Source organism: Pleurodeles waltl, chromosome 11 (assembly GCF_031143425.1).
Source record: "Pleurodeles waltl isolate 20211129_DDA chromosome 11, aPleWal1.hap1.20221129, whole genome shotgun sequence".
Lineage (NCBI taxonomy): Eukaryota > Metazoa > Chordata > Amphibia > Caudata > Salamandridae > Pleurodeles > Pleurodeles waltl.
Window position 1 is genome coordinate 1,026,550,478 of NC_090450.1, and position 22,198 is coordinate 1,026,572,675.

The 22,198-nt window shown below is 50.8% G+C and overlaps 1 protein-coding gene across 3 annotated transcripts in view; it reads left to right on the top strand.

Moving 5' to 3' along the window:
* The window catches only part of SCARB1 (scavenger receptor class B member 1), a 505,116-nt gene that overhangs the window by 302,514 nt on the left and 180,404 nt on the right, over positions 1-22,198 (top strand). For all 3 annotated transcript variants that reach the window (XM_069215380.1, XM_069215379.1, XM_069215381.1), the window contains exons 4-5: positions 7,867-8,070; positions 15,644-15,739. In XM_069215380.1, the coding sequence (XP_069071481.1) occupies positions 7,867-8,070; positions 15,644-15,739 (300 nt within the window). The remainder of the gene's footprint in view (positions 1-7,866; positions 8,071-15,643; positions 15,740-22,198) is intronic.

A 22,198-nucleotide genomic window follows, 5' to 3' on the forward strand; every position in this document is an offset into this window, starting at 1 on the left:
TGGCATGGTTACCCCCACTTTTTGCATGCTTCGACTATTTTCACTGGGATCCTGCTAACCAGGACCCCAGTGATTGTGCTATCGCCCTCTAAATTTGTTTGCTTAAAACCTTTACCCCCCCCACAATTGGCATAATGGTGCTCCCATGCAAGTCCCTAGTATATGGTACTTAGGTACCCAGGGCATTGGGGCACCAGGGGTTCCCCATGGACCGCAGCATGTACTGTGCCACCCATGGGAGCCCATGCGAAGTGTGCCTGCTGGCCTGCCATAGCAGCCTTCATGCACCCTTTCACTACAGGTCACTGCACCAGGTCACTGTAAGTCACCCCCATTGGCAGGCCCTCCGAGCCCAGAGTGCAGGGTGCAGGAACCTGTGTGTGAGGGCACCGCAGCATGAGCAGAGATGCCCCTACAAACTCCACCTTCATTTTCCTGGACTTCGTAAGTGCGGGAAGCCATTTTATCCCTGTACTGGACAGAGGTCACACAGCCTGTGTCCAGCTATATTACGGTAACTCCAAACCTGGCCAGGTTTGGTATCAAACCTGTTGGAATCATAAACCCAATACTGCTGCCAGTACTGGTTGTATGATTTCACACACTCTGGGGGCTCCTTAAAGGACCCCCAGCATTGGTCCTACCAGTCTTCTGGCGTTTTCCGCGCAGCCCACGCTGCTGCCACCCCTCAGATAGGTTTCTGCCCTCCTGCTGCTTGACCAGCTCAGGCAGAGGAAGCAAAACAAAGGATTTCCTGTGGGAGAGGGATGTAACACCCTCTCCCTTGGAAATAGGTGTTACATGGCTTGGGAGGGGTATCCTCCTCGATCCACCGGTATGCTTTGAAGGGCAGATTTGGTGCCCTCCTTGTATAAACTGGTTTGCACCAGTCCAGGGACCCCCAGTCCCTGCTCTGGTGCGAAACTGGACAAAGGAAAGGGGACTCCATCACCACTCTAGGAGTGGTGTGTAGGAAAGTACCATCTTTCCTGGCATGTTACCCCCATTTTTACTTGTGTGTATGTTTGTTTTTGCCTGTGTCACTGGGATCCTGCTAGCCAGGACCCCAGTGCTCATAATTGTGGCCTGTATGTGTTCCCTGTGTGGTGCCTAACTGTATCACTGAGGCTCTGCTAACGAGAACCTCAGTGTTTATGCTCTATCTGCTTTGTAAAATTGTCACTGCAGGCTAGTGACTATTTTCACCAATTCTGATTGACACTCTGGAACACCCTTATAATTCCCTAGTATATGGTACCTAGGTACGCAGGGTATTGGGGTTCCAGGAGATCCCTATGGGCTGCAGCGTTGCTTTTGCTACCCATAGGGAGCTCAGACAATTCTTACACAGGACTGCCACTGCAGCCTGAGTGTGAGAAAGTAGCCTCTTTCTAGCCTTGCTACCCCCACTTTTGGCCTGTTTGTGAGTATATGTCAGGGTGTTTTCACTGTCTCACTGGGATCCTGCTAGCCAGGGCCCAGTGCTCATAGTAAAAACCCTATGTAGTCAGTATGTTTGTTATGTGTCACTGGGACCCTGCTAGCCAGGACCCCAGTGCTCATAAGTTTGTGGCCTATATGTATTTGTTCCCTGTGTGATGCCTAACTGTCTCAATGAGGCTCTGCTAACCAGAACCTCAGTGGTTATGCTCTCTCTGCTATCCAAATTGTCACTAACAGGCTAGTGACCAATTTCACCAATTCACATTGGCGTACTGGAGCACCCATATAATTCCCTAGTATATGGTACTGAGGTACCCAGGGTATTGGGGTTCCAGGAGATCCCTATGGGCTGCAGCATTCCTTTTGCCACCCATAGGGAGATCTGACAATTCTTAAACAGGCCTGCCAGTGCAGCCTGAGTGAAATAACGTCCACGTTATTTCACAGCCATTTACCACTGCACTTAAGTAACTTATAAGTCACCTATAAGTCTAACCTTCACCTGGTGAAGGTTGGGTGCAAAGTTACTTAGTGTGTGGGCACCCTGGCACTAGCCAAGGTGCCCCCACATTGTTCAGGGCAAATTCCCTGGACTTTGTGAGTGCTGGGACACCATTACACGCGTGCACTATACATAGGTCACTACCTATGTATAGCGTCATAATGGTAACTCCGAACATGGCCATGTAACATGTCTAAGATCATGGAATTGTCTACACCAGTTCAGGGATCCCCCAGCCCTGCTCTGGCGCGAAACTGGACAAAGGAAAGGGGAGTGACCACTCCCCTGATATGCACCTCCCAGGGGAGGTGCCCAGAGCTCCTCCAGTGTGTCCCAGACCTCTGCCATTTTGGAAACAGAGGTATTGCTGGCACACTGGACTGCTCTGAGTGGCCAGTGCCAGCAGGTGATGTCAGAGACTCCTTCTGATAGGCTCTTACCTCTCTTAGTAGCCAATCCTTCTTCCTAGGTAGCCAAACCTCCTTTTCTGGCTATTTAGAGTCTCTGCTTTGGGGAATTCTTCAGATACCGAATGCAAGAGCTCGCCAGAGTTCCTCTGCATCTCCCTCTTCATCTTCTGCCAAAGGATTGACCGCTGACTGCTCAGGACGCCTGCAAAACCACAACAAAGTAGCAAGACGACTACCAGCAACATTGTAGCGCCTGATCCTGCCGGCTTTCTCGACTGTTTCCTGGTGATGCATGCTCTGAGGGCTGTCTGCCTTCACCCTGCACTGGAAGCCATGAAGAAATCTCCCGTGGGTCGACTGGATCTTCCCCCTGCTTACGCAGGCACCAAACTTCTGCATCACCGGTCCTCCCTGTCCCCTCTCATCTTGACGAGCGTGGTCCCTGGAACACAGGAGCTGGATCCAAGTGACCCCGACAGTCCAGTGGTCCTTCTGTCCAAATTTGGTGGAGGTAAGTCCTTGCCTCCCCATGCCAGTGTACTGTGTACTGCGTGATCTGCAGCTGCTAGGGCTTCTGTGCACTTTTGCAAGACTTCCTTTGTGCACAACACAGCCCAGGTCCCCAGCACTCCGTCTTACATTGCCCAACTCGCTGAGTTGACCTCCGGCTTCTTGGGACCCTCTTTTGTTGTGTTGAGATGACCGCCGTGCTCAGATTTCTTGAACGACTGTTCAAGTGCTTCTGCGGGTGCTGCCTGCTTCTGCGTGGGCTCTCTCTGTTGCTGAGCGCCCCCTCTGTCTCTTCCTCCAAGGGGCGACCTCCTGGTCCTTCCTGGGCCCTGGCAGCACCCATAATCTTCAACCGTGACTCTTGCAGCTAGCAAGGCTTGTTTGCGGTCTTTCTGCCTGGAAACAACTCTGCATCCTCCAGAACGCCGTGGGACATCTTCTTACCAAAGGAGAAGTTCCTGGCACCTTCCGTTGTTGCAGAATCTTCAGCTTCTTCCACCCGGAGGCAGCCCTTTTGCACCTTCATCCGGGGTTTAGTGGGCTCCTGCCCCCCCGGACACTTGCGCGACTCTTGGACTTGGTCCCCTTCCTTTACAGGTCCTCAGGTCCAAGAACCCGTCTTCAGTGCTTTGCAGTCAGTTGTTGTCTTTGCAGAATCCCCTATCTCGACTTTACTGTCTGTCTGGGGTAGTAGGGTAACTTTACTCCTACTTTTCAGGGTCTTGGGGTGGGGTATCTTAGACACCCTTAGTGTTTTCTTACGCTCCCAGTGACCCTCTACACACTACACTAGGCCTGGGGTCCATTAGTTGTTCACATTCCACTTTTGGAATCTATGGTTTGTGTTGCCCCTAGGCCTTTTGCCTCCTATTGCATTCTATTGTGTTCTACATTGTTTGCACTACTTTTCTAAGTGTTTTACTTACCTGATTTTGGTTTGTGTGTATATTTTGTGTATTTGACTTACCTCCTAAGGGAGTATATCCTCTGAGATACTTTTGGCATATTGTCACTAAAATAAAGTACCTTTATTTTTAGTAACTCTGAGTATTGTGTTTTCTTATGATATAGTGCTATATGATATAAGTGGTATAGTAGGAGCTTTGCATGTCTCCTAGTTCAGCCTAAGCTGCTCTGCTATAGCTACTTCTATCAGCCTAAGCTGCTAGAACACTACTAATCTACTAATAAGGGATAACTGGACCTGGCACAAGGTGTAAGTACCATAAGGTACCCATTATAAGCCAGGCCAGCCTCCTACATGGTACTATCTTCAATCCATGGTGAGCAGAGGCCCCTGGGAGCATCTGAGTGGCCAGGTCAGGTAGCTTGCGTCACAGCCCCCTCCTGATAGGTGGTCACCTGACTAGGTAACCAATCCCCCTTCCGGGGCTATTTAGGGTATCCCTCTTGGGTCGGTCCTCAGATTTGACTTGTAAGATTCCAGGAGGACTCCTCTGCACTGTCTATTTCGACTTCTAGCCACTGGAACCGCAACTGGATTCCACAGGAACCTACAATCTGCAGCTCCAGCAGCGACTTTGCCCTGCCACATTGTTTCTCTGGCTCCTTCCAGCTTCTGCAACATTTCCCCGGCTGTGCATCCTCTGAGGGCGACGATTCTTCAGCCTGCACAAGAAGTAAGAAGGAATCTCCCTTGGAGTGAAGTAGTCACCCCTACTGCAACGATGTCCGGTTACGTGGATCTGCTCTTCTCCAGTACTGCGTGGATCCTGCATCACAGTTAGTGGTCTGGATTGGTCCACTTAGTCTTCTCTACCAGCTTTCCAACTTGGGAAACTGTAAGTCCTTGCCTCTCGTTGCAGGATAGTACTCCTGTGCACCGTGACTCTTGAACCTACCAAGGTCTGTTTGCTCCTCTTCAAGGGAGTCTTCAGGCTCAGTGTAGCCCCGGCCTCCAGCACTCTTTCTTGCAAAGCACAGTCTCCTGCCTGCTGCTTCACTGACGTAGGACTACTCTTCAGGTGTGCTGAGTTGGACTCACTCTGACTCCTGTGCCTGCTGCCCGTGGGTTGCCTGTGAGGGCTGCCTCCTCTTCTTGTGACTCCCCCAGCTGCTGAGAGTCACCCCGAGCTCCACTCGTTGGGTCAAGTCCTCTGCACCTTGCTGGTCCTTTTCAGCCTTGCAAACCTTCTTCTCTGACTCTTGCATTTGCCAAGGCTTGTTGATGGTTTTCCAGCACCACTGACCGACTGCATCTCGACCGCTGATGTGGGACATCACTTGCATCACTTCTGGGACTCCTCTTCATCTACTGTGCTGCACTGCTAACCTTCTTCGTCCACCGTCGATTTGGTCCTGCATGCACAGATGGGTGGGTAGTGGCTCTTGCCACAACCGGACACTCCAACACGAACTGGTCTTGGTCCCCTTCCTTTGCAGGTCCTCTTCTGTCAGGATCCACCTTTGGGTTCTTCCAGCCTTGGACAGGTCTCGCATAATCCTTTTCCAAAGTCCTCCTATTTGTTTTGGGGAAAACCAGGTACTTACTTCTCCTCTCCTGGTCGCTGAGGGTCACTCTGGTACTCACCTCTTGTGGTACCTAGTTCCTCCAGCTCCCTTCTACTGATTCCACTTCCTTGGGTGGGGGACTGTCTTTCACATTCCACTTTTTAGTATATGTTGTGGGCCACCCCCGAAGGCCCTCATTATTTGCTATTGCTTTTACCAATGCCTATTGCTTTCTATGCTGTTTACTGACTGCTAATGTGTATATAATGGTGTGTTTATTTACCCCCAGTTGGGGGATCGCCTATTCAGTATTCTAGTATTTGTGTTACTATAATAAAGTACCTTTATTTTTGTAACACTCAGTGTTTTGTTTCATGAGTGTAAGTGGTGTGTGACTACAGTGGTATTGCCTCAGCTTTGCATGTCTCCTAGAGAAGCCTTGGCTGCTCATCCACAGCTACCTCTAGAGAGCCTGGCTTCTAGACACTGACTACACCTCACTAATAGGGGATACCTGGACCTGGTATAAGCTGATAACAACACAGGTGCTCACCACACCCCAGGCCAGCTTCCTACAGTTCGTGTCTGAGGTGAGGAGAAGGGTCTTTTAGTGGGTGCCACTTCCGCAGTGAGCGAGGCTGGGGTGTTGTGGTTAAGTGAGTAGTAATTGGTGAGCATGTGTATGTGCAAGTGTGTAGGGGGCAGGTGGTTAGTGTCTGAGGTGAGGATAGACGTCCTTAGATAGGTGCCGGTGGTTAGGCGAATAGTAACATGTTTGTGTGTGTGTCTGTCTCTGGTGGACTGGCAAGGATTGACTGACTAATGTAGGGTGTGTGTGTCTGGTGGGCTGGCAAGGACTGACTAATGTAGGTTGTGTGTGTCTCTGGTGGACTGGCGAGGACTGGCTAATGTATGGTGTGTGTGTGTCCGGTGGACTGGCATGGACTGATTGAGGTAGGGTGTGTGTCTCTCCAGTGGACTGGCAAGGACTGACTGAGGTAGGGTGTGTTTGTGTCCAGTGAACTATCAAGGATTGCCTGAGGTGGGGGCTGGTGGTTTGTAAATGGCTTGGCACATGGGTGTTGCACTGTGGCAGACAGGTGGGTTGTGGGGGCACCTTCTGACAGATGGGGAGTGTAAAGTGTCATGACTGAGCTGAGGTACACTGGTCGGGTGGGCAGGTTTGTCAGGTGAGCGGTGACTAAGCTGAATGTGAGGTATGGCAAGGTGTGAGCAGGAGTGGTTGATGGGCATGTAGTGGGGTAAGTGTGGGCACGAGGGCTGGTAGGCAGTGAGAAGGTTTTAGACAAGGAAATAGAGGACAGGCAATGAAATGCAAAGGGTGCAGAATTGTAGGCGTGCAAGTAAAGACCTTGGTTTGGGCAGTAGTGTGAGGGCAGGTAGGTAGGGAAGTCTGGTGTACCTGGTGCTCATACCCAGTCTCAGAGACTTGAGTTTCACAGCGAGGATACGGTGCGGGCACTTAGTTACTGTGGTGGGGGGCATGGTATTGGTAGGGTGTCTTGCTGTGATTGCACCAACTACCTCTCGCCAGAGGAAACACTTAGGTTTCGGGAATGGGCTGCGGGTTTGGGAAGAATGACATTGTTTACCCACCCAACATCTGTCCCTTTAACAGTCCTGACACCATCCCAATCCCTGGCCGACTCCTAAATCCTGTCCGACTTCCACATACTCGATCACCCTGGCCAGTGCCTGTGCTTTGTGGTAGATGTGGTACCAGTTCAAAGTGCTCCCCTTCGGGGTGACAGCGGCTCCAAGGGTTTTCACCAAGTGTCCGGCTCTGAGAGCCTCATTTGTGAAGAGCCGGCGTCCACCTCTGTGAGGACCTGCTGAAGGGCAGCAGTGGGAATCAGTGGCCGACACACACTCGGCAGCTCTAAACCTTCTGCACAGTTCGGTTAAGGTGAACCCAGTGAGATCCCACCTGTACCTCATGTGAATCCACTGCATGATACAAACAGATGCTTACAGGATCACTTATGTGCACCTTCTTTCCTGTGAGGGTGTTATATATGCATTAAAGGCACAATCTGCTCATTGAGGGATCAAATATCCTTTTTATAGGAAAAAAAATACATAAAAAGAAAGTATTTCAGGGCACCAGCGAAGAGAGCTCATCACTTGGGAGCGCATCTTCAATGAAGGGAGCGGGTCACCAATGCTATAATCAAGGAGCTGGAATTGACAGTGCTGGTGGGAATGATCGTCTGTCAACCTCTAGATATCTAAACTGATGGAGTCATTTCTAGGGTCTTGCGAATTCACAAATTGATTTCAAACATCTTAGAGGTGCAATAACATTTGTTCTGTAAAAAACTCAAACCGGTTCCTTGTTTGTCGAACAGTGTGTCCTGTGATCTTGCATTTCATATAGATTTAAAATGTGGTATAAAATACACAGCACAGTCTTCCCTCATTGTGGCAACATCTTTATTTCCATAAGAATAATTTAACATGTGCCCATACTTTGAATGATCTCCTAAGACCAGCCTTTGTTGTCCTCAGGCGGCCTCCATCATGTTGGAGCACCTCCCACTGCCTATTCGATGGATCATCAGTGGTGCCTTCAGCACCTTCAGTGAATCCACCTTCATGAATCGGACTGTCAACGAGATCTTGTGGGGCTACAACAACCCCCTGCTGGACTTCCTGAACTCCATTGTACCTGGAGCGCTCCCCTTCACCGGCAAGTTTGGGCTCTTTGCAGACGTAAGTAGAGTTATCTCTTTAATTAACTTGCTAACTAGTTAACTGTTGGAACAGCTGCTGACACTGTAACCTTTACATCTGGACATAACACCTCCAGTGCACGTCTTGCTGCCTCTGGGCCACAAATATGGTCTTGTAGCTAAGATGCCAACTGTGGGAGCTTCCGCTCTAGTCCCAGGTCCTCACATGATTGAAAATCATGTGCCTAAGACTGGAAGTATGTAAGGTGTAAAGTAACTGAAGACACACACAGCAGGCGTGCTAACATTGATGTTCAGAATCCTGCATCATTTTTTCTACATTTTCTGATATCCGCACTTCTGATCCCTTTTCTTCTGCATTCCTCCATATTCTGCTACTCTACTTCAGAAACTCTGGTGCCTTCAGGCTCTTCTCTCTGTCTTCATATCAAAACCTTTCAACCTGTTTCTAAGGTCGAAGAACTAACTCTCCTGCGTGAGGTGAAGGCCCCAGCCTCCCGCTCTGATCCTCACCCTCACTAGTGGTGAAATCTCCATCTGCCATCTTCTTTCTCATATACACAATGGACAACACAAGATGCCTTGTAGGCTTGGGTGCAGATTGTAGAACAATTAAAGATACCAACAAGGGACTTGTTTACAACCAACAACTTGTACACTTAATAATTATTAAGGAATTCTGGGATGTCCACAAGTGACATCACAAGCAACCTAAACAGGTAACTTGATATGATATCCTTCAGTCAAACAAATCAGGACACACGGTGTAAAAATGTCCAAACTTCTTTGTATTTCAAAAATGGGAAACAAGTGTATACCAGGGGTTCACAATTTACATTTCAAAAGTACATAGACAATGTGTAATACAAGCTGTAGTCAGAATCATTAACACCAAATAACTACATATAAACAACTCACTCCGTGTAATAACACAAGATTGTTCCCAAACATAGCAAATTATATATTAGATGTGAGGTGGGTTAAGTGTTGATGTTTCGGTCCCGATAGTAAACATCACTGAGGCCACAACCTCGGCTCTGATCCTTCACCAGTACTGAAGTCTGCTTGGACTCTTTCGTCTTATGCCACCACTCGGTTTCATCTGCTCTGACCACAACCTCCACTCTCATCCTTCACCAGTACAGAACTTTATTTGGACTCTTTCCTCTTAAGCCACCACTCTATTTCATCTCCTCTGGCTACAACCTCCGCTCTGATCCTTCACCAGTACTGAACTCTACTTGGACTCTTTTGTCTTATGCCACCACTTGGTTTCATCTCCTCTGACCACAACCTCGGCTCTGATCCTTCACCAGTACTGAACTCTACTTGGACTCTTTTGTCTTAAACCACCACTCGGTTTCATCTCCTCTGACCACAAACTCCGTTCTGATCCTTCACCAGTACTGATCTCTACTTGGACTCTTTCGTCTTATGCCGCCACTCGGTTTCATCTCCTCTGACCACGACCTCCGCTCTGATCCATCACCAGTACTAAACTTTACTTGAACTCTTTTGTCTTATATCACCACTCGGTTTCATCTCCTCTGGCCACAACCTCCGCTCTGATCCTTCACCAGTACTGATCTCTACTTGGACTCTTTCGTCTTATGCCGCCACTCGGTTTCATCTCCTCTGACCACGACCTCCGCTCTGATCCATCACCAGTACTAAACTTTACTTGAACTCTTTTGTCTTATATCACCACTCGGTTTCATCTCCTCTGGCCACAACCTCCGCTCTGATCCTTCAGCAGTACTGATCTCTACTTGGCCTCTTTCGTCTTATGCTGCCACTCGGTTTCATCTCCTCTGGCCACAGCCTCCACTCTGATCCTTCACCAGTACTGAAATCTACTTGGACTTTTCGTCTTATGCCACCACTCGGTTTCATCTCCTCTGACCACAACCTCCTCTCTGATCCTTCACCAGTACTGACCTCTACTTTAACTGTTTCGTCTTATGTTGCCACTCGGTTTCATCTCCTCTGACCACAACCTCCTCTCTGATCCTTCACCAGTACTGACCTCTACTTTAACTGTTTCGTCTTATGTTGCCACTTGGTTTCATATCCTCTGGCCACAACCACGGCTCTGATCCTTCACCAGTACTGAACTTTACTTGGACTCTTTCGTCTCACGTCACCACTCGGTTTCACCTTTCCCTCTCCTCCGGTACTTTTCTTTCCACCTTTAAGACTGTCACGCTACTTCCCTGACCAAAAACTTCACCTTGGATCCCGATTATCTTTTTAATTTCTGACCTCTTCTTGAGTTCCTTGCTTTCCTAAGTTTCTTCCTTACATGCAAATAAAGTTTTTTTCCTCTGGCACAGTGCTTTAGCCCTGAATATGCAAGAAAAAGTGGAATGAGTACTGAGTTTTATCTTACATTCTGGTAACAACAACCAATTTGTTTTACCTTATTCTCTTTGATCGCTTCACGGCCTTTAACACTGTGCATCACTTGTTTATGGGTTTGATGAGTCGTGTTCTTTTTGTATCTTTTTATTCTGTTTCCAGTTACAAACAATGACTTCTGGACTCATCTCAAGAGTGGAGGGCGACGGTGCAGTACATACCTCAATACAGTAGTAGAAATGCACATTTTACATCTCTCTACAAAATGAACTGAGCTTTGCTTTGTAGCACCTGCTGTACTTGGACTCAAACATGACATAACATAGCTGCCTCCGCGGGCAGGTCTACCCTCTGTCACTTTAGTCGTTCTTTCTCGGCTTACCGAGGGCTCGTTTTCTGCCCCTTCTCGTGTTCTCTGCAGTTTTCCTCAAGGGTCTGTCTTGGTCCCTTAGTTCTCTTTTTGCATTCTTTGTTTCTTTTTTTTATTTCTTCTCATAGTCTACGGCCCTTTCTTCCTTCTCTACATGGGCGCGTCGGCGTTTGCTACTTCGCTGTGGATACCTGTATGGTAACCCACTTTCTTAACCCTCAACCTTTGACCCAGAGCAAGAACAACCTAGGCTGAAAAGGAAGAAACATGAGACTGAGAAAGATGAGAGGCGACAAAAGTGAGGGAGCGGGGATAAAAAGGAACCCGCAGCTCCTTCCTACCCCGAGCCCTCCACCTCGTGTCCCCTCTTCTCGACTAGGGTTTCCTTCTGCCCCAGACAGCCGGGGACTGACCTCTACCAGTCATCCCTGCTTCCATCTGTGGCCTGTCCTCTCGCTGCCATCTCTTTACCATGAGTAACTTCAAGCCTTCAAACCCCTGTGCTTTCACCCTCGAATGCCTCCTCATGATCGGACTAGCCCACTTTAGATGACTCACAATTCCTGTGTCCATCTTCTCGCCCCCTCCTGATGTTTCTTAACTCCACAGGCACCCTTTTCTTCCCTTAAAAGGGCAAATTGAAGGTCTGATGTAGTGACAACTTAAGCTGTCTCACCAGGCTCATGTTCTCCAAAAAAGAAAAATGAAAATACATATTTAGCTAAACGTACAGGAGTTTTGGTCATTCTTCCACAAGTATTGGCCAGTTAAAGAGTCATTCAAAGTTGGTTCCATCCACAGCAGCTTACAGCAAGGAGCCAGGGGCCCGCCCACTGCAGCCATTGGCTCGCTTTACTGTCAATAATGCCATTTAGCTTGTGCACACGTGCAAATCCGCTTGAAAGTAGTCCACTACAGCATAGGTACGATCATAACTTCTTTCAGGTCGGCTTTCATTAAATGTATCTTTGCTTTACACATTTCTATTACTTGCACAGTTTTAATGACTAATGTACATGTGTGCAAATAAATAAAATACACAAACATGCAATGGCAAATCTGGCCTTTCCCACTCTGCAATGTTTTTTTCTTCGTTTCTTTTTTAAGTGCCTTCCATCTTTGGCGCTCCTGCTGTTCACAGTTATTTGAGTGGCCGACTGACCCTCACCCCTGGCCCCTCCCACCTGGCATCGTACAAGTGTCCTTCTTTTGTGTTAATGGCTTCCAGACTCTGGCGAGACGATCTTGCACTGGGTGTGAGAAGTGCTGCTGCCCTAACCAACCAGCTTTAAGGAAGTTTTGAGAGAACATCTTTTGTTACCAGATAATCGAGGCTGGGCCCGCTTTCGATAAATGCCCTCAAAATAAATATATGTTTTTGGAAAGTACCCTCTTTTTGGCATGGTTACCCCCACTGTTTGCCTGCTGTCACTGTGTTAATTGGGATCCTGCTAACCGGGACCCCAGTGACTGTTCTCTCTTTCTCTCAATTTGGTCGCTTCGGACTTAGCACACCCTACAATAGGCATACTGGTGCCCCCATGTAAGTCCCTAGCATATGGTGCCCAGGTATCCAGGACATTGGGGCACCAGGGGTTCCCCATAGACTGCAGCATGTATTGTGCCACCCATGGGAGCCCATGCGAAGTGTGCCTGCTGGCCTGCCATTGCAGCCTTCATGCACCCTTTCACTACAGGTCACTGCACCAGGTCACTGTAAGTCACCCCTATGGCAGGCCCTCCGAGCCCAGAGTGCAGGAACCTGTGTGTGAGGGCACCCCAGCATGAGCAGAGGTGCACCCACAAACTCCAGTTCCATTTTCCTGGACTTCGTGAGTGCAGAGAAGCCCTTTTACCTGTGTACTAGACATAGGTCACTACCTATGTCCAGCTTCATAATGGGAACTCTGAACCTGGGCATGTTTGGTATCAAACATGTCGGAATCATACCCCAATACTGTTGCAAGTATTGGTTGTATGATTCCATGCACCCCGGGGCTCCTTAGAGGACCCCAAAGCCTTGCTCCTACCAGCTTTCAGAGGTTTTCTGGGCAGCCCACGCTGCTGCCACCCCTCAGATGGGTTTCTGCCCTCCTGCTGCTTGATCTGCTCAAGCCCAGGAAGGCAGAACAAAGGATTTCCTTTGGGAGAGGGGTGGTAACACCCTCTCCCTTTGACAATAGGTGTTACATGGCTTGGGAGGGGTAACCTCCCCAAGACACTGGTATGCCTTGAAGAGCACATTTGGTGCCCTCCTTGCATAACCCAGTCTGCACCGATTCAAGGACCTCCAGCCACTGCTCTGGCACAAAACTGGACAATGGAAAGGGGAGTTACCACTCCCCTGTCCATCACCACCCTGCCCAGAGCTCCTCCAGGTGGCCACTTGCTTCTCCGATCTTGAATCTGAGACGAGCAGAGACCTCAGGGAGCATCTGAGTGGCCAGGTCAGGCAGGTGATGTCGCAGCCCCCTCCTGATGGGTGGCCACCTGGCTAGGGGACCAATCCAGCTTCCAGGGCTATTTATGGTCCCCCTCTTTAATGGGTCCTCAGATTCAATGTTCAAGATTCCAGCAGGACTCCTCAGTGAGTTCAGTGCCCACCCACACCTCGCTTAGACCTCGGTGGGTTCAGGTGCCCCCCCCTTGCACAGACCTCGGTGGACGCAGGTGCCAATGGCTCACACAGACCTCAGTGGGTTCAGGTGCCCACGCCTCGCACTGTCTTCGGTGGCTTTAAGTGCCCATGCCTGCTCAGACCTCGGTGGGTTCAGGTGCCCACGCCTCGCACTGTCTTCGGTGGCTTTAAGTGCCCAGGCCTCGTACTGTCTTCGGTGGCTTTAGGTTCCTACACCTTGGACTGTCTGCAGTGGCTTTAAGTGCCCACGCCTCACACAAACCTCAGTGGGTTCAGGTGCCCACGCCTCACACAGTCTTGGGTTGCTTTAAGTGCCCATGACATGCCCAGACTTTTGTGGGTTTAGGTGCCCACTCCTCACAGAGACCTCAGGGGTTCAGGTGCCCACGCCTCGCACTGTCTTCGGTGGCTTTAAGTGCCCATGCTTCACACAAACCTCGGTGGGTTCAGGTGCCCATGCCTCGCACAGTCTTCGGTGGGTTCAGCTGCCCATGCCTCACACAGACCTCAGTGGGCTCAGGTGCCCACACCTCACACAGACCTCGGTGGGTTCAGGTGCCCACACCTCACACTGTCTTTGGTAGCTTTAAGTGCCATGCCTCGCTCAGACCTCTGTGGGTTCAAGTGCCCACTCCTCGCACAGTCTTCGGTGGCTTTAAGTGCCCCTGCCTCACACAGACCTTGTTGGGTTCAGGTGCCCACACCTCGTAGAGACCTCAGGGGGTTGAGGTGCCCACGGCTCACACAGACCTTGGTGGGTTCAGGTGCCCACGCCTTGTAGAGACCTTCGGGGGTTCAGGTGCCCACGCCTTGCACAGACCTTGGTGGGTTCAGGTGCCCACGCCTCGTAGAGACCTTTGGTGGGTTCAGGTGCCCACGCCTCGTAGAGACCTTCGCAGGGTTCAGGTGCCCAAGCCTTGCACAGACCTTGGTGGGTTCAGGTGCCCACGCCTCGTAGAGACCTTCGCGGGGTTCAGGTTCCTACGCCTTGCACAGACCTCAGTGGGTTCAGGTGCCCACGCCTCGAACAGTCTTCAGTAGGTTCAGGTGCCCACGCCTCGCACAGACCTCGGGTGGGCTCAGGTTCCCACGGCCCACACACACCTCGGTGAGTTCAGGTGCCCACGCCTCGCACAGACCTCGAGTGGGCTCAGGTGCCCACGGCCCACACACACCTCGGTGAGTTCAGGTGCCCACGCCTCACCCAGACCTCATGGGGGACCCCGGGTCCCTCCATGGGGTCAGGGTTAGAGCTCATTGTGAGATGTTATCCTGTACTGGCTGCTGAGTCGTCAGTGATGTTTCACTCTTTGCAGCCCGTTGTGCCACCCACACGATGCCCTCGGGAGTGAGGGGCGCTGGCTGTGCACATACATCGTCACACCAGAGGTGCCAGGGCTGTTGGTGGCCCCTTGGTGACACCTTCACCAGGCGGTTGTACTTTAAACGTTGAAGATTGTTATCAAATATCCCATCATGCAAAGTCAATGTGCAGAAGGAGTAGCCATGACACCGGCCCCCAGAGGTGCACCCCCCCGCCTATGAGAGGTGCAGGCAGCACCCCCCCTGCTGATGCCTGTGAAGCCCATGAGAGGTGCAGGCAGCACCTCCCCCCCCATGATGCCCATGAGAGATGCAGGCAGCCCCCCCCCCCCGAAGGCTATGAGAGGTGCAGGCCCCCCCCCCGCCCCCCCCCATGAAGCCCATGAGAGGTGCAGGCAGCAGCACTCCCCCCACCCGAAGGCTATGAGAGGTGCAGGCAGCCCCCCCACTGAAGTCTAAGAGGTGCAGGCAGCCCCCCCCCACACTGAAGCCTATGAGAGGTGCAGGCAGGAGCATCCCCCTCCACCCCCCAATGAAGCATATGAGAGGTGCAGGCAGCCCCCCTCCCCCATGAAGCCTATGAGAGGTGCAGGCAGCCCCCCCCCCATGAAGCCTATGAGAGGTGCAGGCAGGCAGGAGCACCCCCCCCCCCCCCCATGAAGCCTATGAGAGGTGCAGGCAGCCCCCCTGCCCCCCACACTGAGGTATATGGGCGGGCGAGGGCCGCTGACCCCATAGAAGTCTATGGGGGTGTCCTGTGGCTCTGGGTGCGGGCCGATCACCAGGAGAGAAGAAACTTAAAATTGGTCTTGTTTATCAGATTTTTAAGTTACATGTTTTTTCAAAAAAACTTTTCGTTTAACTGTTTGATTTATAAATGGCGGTTATTTTCATTATTTACAGTTCAACAACTCGAACAGTGGCCAGTTCAGCGTCTTCACCGGGGTGGACGACATCAGCCGGGTGCAGATGGTGGACACCTGGAACGGACAGCAAGAGGTAGGACTGTGGCCCTGTGGTGGCGGTCTCCTTCAGGTGGATGGGTGGATGGATAGATGGATGGATGGATGGATGGATGGATGGGTGGGTGGTGGACACCTGGAACGGACAGCGAGAGGTAGGACTGTGGCCCTGTGGTGGCGGTCTCCTTCATGTGGATGGGTGGATGGATGAATAGATGGATGGATAGATGGGTGGGTGGGTGGTATCGGACAGCCGGAATTGATAGTGAGAGGTAGGACTGTGGCCCTGTGGTGGCGGTCTCCTTCAGGTGGATGCATAGATGGATGGATGGATGAATAGATGGATGGATAGATGGGTGGGTGGGTGGTGGACACCTTGAACGGACAGCGAGAGGTAGGACTGTGGCCCTGTGGTGGCGGTCTCCTTTATATAAGTGGATGGATTAATGCATGGATGGATGGATGGATGGATGGATAGGTGGGTGGATTGATGGATGGATGGGGACACCTGGAACGGACAGCGAGAGGTAGGACTGTGGCCCTGTGGTGGCGGTCTCCTTCAGGTGGATGGGTGGATGGATAGATGAATGGATGGATGGATAGATAGATGGATGAGTGGGTGGTGGACACCTGGAACGGACAGCGAGAGGTAGGACTGTGGCCCTGTGGTGGCGGTCTCCTTCATGTGGATGGGTGGATGGATGAATAGATGGATGGATAGATGGGTGGGTGGGTGGTGGACACCCGGAATTGATAGTGAGAGGTAGGACTGTGGCCCTGTGGTGGCGGTCTCCTTCAGGTGGATGGATAGATGGATGGATGGATGAATAGATGGATGGATAGATAGATGGGTGGGTGGGTGGTGGACACCTGGAACGGACAGCGAGAGGTAGGACTGTGGCCCTGTGGTGGCGGTCTCCTTTATATGAGTGGATGGATTAATGCATGGATGGATGGATGGATGGATAGGTGGGTGGATTGATGGATGGATGGGGACACCTGGAACGGACAGCGAGAGGTAGGACTGTGGCCCTGTGGTGGCGGTCTCCTTCAGGTGGATGGGTGGATGGATAGATGAATGGATGGATGGATGGGTGGGTGGTGGACACCTGGAACGGACAGCGAGAGGTAGGACTGTGGCCCTGTGGTGGCGGTCTCCTTCATGTGGATGGGTGGATGGATGAATAGATGGATGGATAGATGGGTGGGTGGGTGGTGTACACCCGGAATTGATAGTGAGAGGTAGGACTGTGGCCCTGTGGTGGCGGTCTCCTTCAGGTGGATGGATAGATGGATGGATGGATGAATAGATGGATGGATAGATGGGTGGGTGGGTGGTGGACACCTGGAACGGACAGCGAGAGGTAGGACTGTGGCCCTGTGGTGGCGGTCTCCTTTATATGAGTGGATGGATTCATGCATGGATGGATGGATGGATAGGTGGGTGGATCGATGGATGGATGGGGACACCTGGAATGGACAATGATAGGAAGGACTGTGTCCATGTGGTGGGGTTCTCCTTCATATGGGCAGATGGATTAATGCGCAGATGGGTGTATAGGTGGGTGGATGGATGGATAGATGGATGGGGACACCTGGAACGGACAGCGAGAGGTAGGACTGTGGCCCTGTGGTGGGGGTCTCCTTCATATGGGTGGATGGATGCATGCAGGCATGCATGGATGGATTGTTAATGGATACCTGGAATGGACATTGAGAGGTAGGACTGTGGCCCTGTGGTGGGGGTCTCCATATGGATGCATGGATGGATTAATGCATGAATGGATGGATGGATAGGTGGGTGGGTGGATGGATGGATGGATGGATGGATCAGTGGGTGGTGGACACCAAGAACGAACAGCAAGAGATAGGACTGTGGCCCCGTGGTAGAGGTCTCCTTCATATGAATGGATGAATGGATGGGTGGATAGATGGATGGATAAATGCATGGATGGGGCACACCGGGATCAGACAACAAGAGGTAGCACTGTGGCCCTGTGGTGGGGGTCTCTTTCATATGGGTGGATGGATTAATGCATGGATGGATAGGTGGGTGGATGGATGCAAAGGTGGATGGGGGACACCTGGAACGGACAATGAGAGGTAGGACTGTGTCCCTGTGGTGGGGGTCTCCTTCATATGGGCCAATGGATTAATGCATGGATGGGTGGATGGATGGATAGATGGATGGGGGACACCTGGAACGGACAGCGAGAGGTATGACTGTGGCCCTGTGATGGGGGTCTCCTTCATATGGGTGGATGGGTGGATGGATGGATGGATTGGTGGATGGGTGGGTGGATGGATTGATGGATGGATGCATGCATGGATGGGTGGGTGGTGGACACCTGGAACGGACAGCGAGAGGTAGGACTTTGGCTCTGTGGTGGGGGTCTCCTTCATATATGGGTGGGTGGATGGATGGATAGATGGATGGATAGATGGATGGATGAATGGGGGACACCTGTAATGGACAGCAAAAGGTAGGACTGTGGCCCTGTAATGGATGTCTCCCTCATATGGGTGGATGGAGGGATGGTGGACACCAGGAATGGACAGCGAGAGATAGGGCTGTGGCCCCGTGGTAAGGATCTCCTTCATATGGGTGGATGGGTGGGTGGATGGATGAATAGGTGGATGAGTGGATGGATGCATGGAATGTCTGGGTGGTGGACACCTGGAACGGACAGCGAGAGATAGGACTGTGGCCCTGTGGTGGTGATCTCCTTCATGTGGGTGGGTGGATGGATGGATGGGGGACACCGGAATGGACAGCGAGCGGTAGGACTCTGGCCCTGTGGTGGGGGTCTCCTTCATATGGGTGGATGGATGGATGGATGCATGCATGGGTGGTGGACACCTGTGTAGGAGGCTGGCCTGGTTTGCAGTGGGTACCTAAAGCACTTACACCTTATACCAGGTCCAGTTATCCCTTATCAGTGAAATGTATGCAGTGTCAAGAAGCCAGGCTGTCTAGGGGTAGTGTGGATGAGCAGCTTAGGCTGAACTAGAAGACAAGCAAAGCTCATGCAATACCACTGTAGTCACACAGTACTCACACACATGAAAATCAATACTCAGTGTTACCAAAAATAAAGGTACTTTATTTTAGTGACACAATGCCAAATATATCTTAGAGGCTATCCTCTCTTTGGAGGTAAGTATTCTACACAAACTATACACTAGTAACTAAAATCAGGTAAATAAACAATCATAAAATAGTGCAAACAGTGAAAATCACAATAGGTTGCAATGGGCCTAGGGGAACAAAAACCATATACTAAAATAGTGGAATGTGAATGTCAGTTTCCCACCTAGACAAGTGTAGTGTGTAGAGGGGCACTGGGAGTGTAAGAAAACACCAAAGGTAAATAAAATACCCACCCCAGAGCCCAGGAAAGCAGGAGTAAAGTACAGCAAGTTTCCTAAGAACACACCAAAAGGCGTGATAGAGAAGAATGCAAAAACCAAGCAAGACTGCAAGACCCCAACAATGGATTCCTGGACCTGAAGACCTGTGGCGAGAGGAGACCAAGTCCAAGAAGCGCTGAAGAGTCCAGGAAGAACAGGAGCCCCGGCTAACCGGGAAGAAGATGCAAAAGTGAAACCTCTGGTTAGAAGAAAAAGTCAGAAATGCACCAAAGAAGACAGCTGTGGGGTCCTGCTTGGTGTAGGAGATGTCCCAAGTCGAGTAGATGAATGCAGGCTGCTTTTCGTTGCTGGATTCCACCAACAAGCATTGGCTCATGCAAGAAACACGTTTGGCAGGAAAAGGCGCTGCCCTGGCCCAGGAGGACCCGGGGGTCTCAACTTAGTATGAGAAGAGAGAGGGGGCTCTCAGAACTTCAGAGAGCCCTCAGAAGGCCAGGCAGCACCCACAGGAGTCCCAGAACACGGGGACAAAGGAGTTTTAAATGGCAATCATCGCAGCACTACACAAAGGGATCCCACGCCGCCGGAGAACAACACGGGAAGCTGAGCATCGCAGGATAGAGTGCTGGGGACCTGGGCAAGGCTGTGCACAAAGGATTTCTTGGAAGAAGCGCACAGAAGCCCAAGGAGCTGCAGAAGATGTGGTGCACATGGGTACTGTCTGGCACGGGGAGGCAAGCTCTTACCTCCACCAAATTTGGACAGCTGGACCTTTGGACTGTCAGGGTCACTTCAGTCTACCGCCCGTGTTCCAGGGACCACGCTCGTCGACAAGAGAGGGGGCCCAGAGTACTGGTTGTCGCTGCAGAAAGGTGCCTGCTGAAGCAGGGAAGTGACTCTGTCTCTCCAGGGGAGATTCCTTGAATTCTTCCAGTGCAGGCTGAAGTCAGGGAGCCTTTAGGATGCACAACATGGAAACTGTTGCAGTTGCTGTTGCTGTTGCAGTGGCTGGAGCTGGAGTTACAGAGTTACAGTAGTCACCCTGAATACTTTGTTGCAAGTTGTAGAGTTCCTGGAGCAGTTCTGCGGTTGATCCAACGCTGAAGCAGAGGAGTCCTGCAGGAGTCTTACAATCTGAATCTACCGAAACAACCAGAGGAGAGACCCTAAATAGCCCTTAAAGAGGGATTGGCCACCTTATCAGGTATGGACCTATCAGGAGGAGTCTCTGACGTCACCTGCTGGCACTGGCCACTCAGCTGCTCCCAGAGTATCCCAACACCTTGGAATCCAAGATAGCAAAACCCAGGGACACTCTGGAGGAGCTCTGGGCACCACCCCTGGGGTAGTGAAGGACAGGGGAGTGGCTACTCCCCTTTCCTTTGTCCAGTTTCACGCCAGAGAAGAGACTGGGGGGGGGGTCCCTGAATCAGTGTAGACTGGATTATGCAAGGAGGGCACCATCTGTGCCCTTCAAAGCACTTCCAGAGGTTCTGGGAGGATACCCCTCCCATGCCTGCAATACCTATTTCCAAGGTGTTAGACCTGACCCCCCTAACTTCTTGCCTGCCTCCCTCCACTTTTTGGATACTGTTTTTGCTGGTTTTAATACTCTGCACACTTTACCACTGTTAACCAGTGCTAAAGTGCATATGCTCTCTCCCTTTAAACATAACATTGGATCATACCCAATTGGATTATTTAATTTACTTATAAGTCCCTAGTAAAGTGCACCACATGTCCCCAGGGCCTGTAGATTAAACGCTACTAGTGGGTCTGCAGCACTGATTGTGCCACCCACTTAAGTAGCTCCTTAACCTTGTCTCATGCCTGCCATTGCAAGGCCTGTGTGTGCAGTTTCACTGACAATTCGACTTAGCATTTAAAAGTATTTGCCAAGCCTAAAACTCCCTTTTTTCTACATATAAGTCACCCTTAAGGTATGCCCTAGGTAACCCATAGGGCAGGGTGCTGTGTAGGCAAAAAGCAGGACATGTACCTATGTAGTTTACATGTCGTGGTAGTGTAAAACGCCTAAATTTGTTTTTACACTACTGTGAGGCCTGCTCCCTTCATAGGCTAACATTGGTAGCTGCTGATCTGAAAGGAGCAGGAAGGTCATATTTAGAATGACCAGAATGGTGATATGAAATCCTGCTGACTGGTGAAGTTGGATTTAATATTACTATTTTAGAAATGCCACTTTTAGAAAGTGAGCATTTCTTTGCACTTAAATCCTTCTGTGCCTTACAATCCACGTCTGGCTGGGCTTGGTTGACAGCTCCTTGTGCATTCACTCAGACAAACCCCAAACACAGGATACTCAGCCTCACTTGCATACATCTGCATTTTGAATGGATCTTCCTGGGCTAGGAGGGTGGAGGGCCTGCCCTCACACAAAGGACTGCCTCACCCCCTACTGGGACCCTGGCAGACAGAATGAAACTGAAAGGGGACCTGGTTCACTTCTTAGCCACTCTTTGAAGTCTCCCCCACTTCAAAGGCACATTTGGGCATATAAACAGGGCCTCTGCCCCTTTCAACTCAGAAACTTCCTGGAGAAGAAACTTGTAACCAGAACCTGCAACCTACCAAGAAGAACTGCCTGGCTGCCCAAAGGACTCACCTGACTAGTGCAGGGTGCCCTCACACACAGTAACTTTGCACCTAGCCTTCAGGCTCTGAAGGTTATACATATAGGTGACATATACATTACCTAGTGCAGTGAAAATGGCTGTGAAATAGTGTGTTCACTATTTCACGCAGGCTGACATGGCAGTCCTAAACGTGTGTTTGTATGGGCTCCCGATGGGTGGCAAAAGAAATGCTGCAGCCCGTATGGATCCCCTGGAACCCTAATGCCCTGGGTACCTAGGTACCATATACCAGTGTGCCAATTTAGAGTGAAATACTGAGGATACATTTAGAAACAGAGAGAGCATGAGCACTGGAGTTCTGATTAGCAGTACTCCAGTGACAATTTAGAAAACAGTGAAACACGCTGACAAGCAGGCCACAAACCATAAGCACTGGGGTCCTGACTAGCAGGATCCCAGTGACAAGGTCAAAACACACTGACAGTCAGGCAGAATTTGGGGGTAACATGGCAAGAAAGATGGTACTT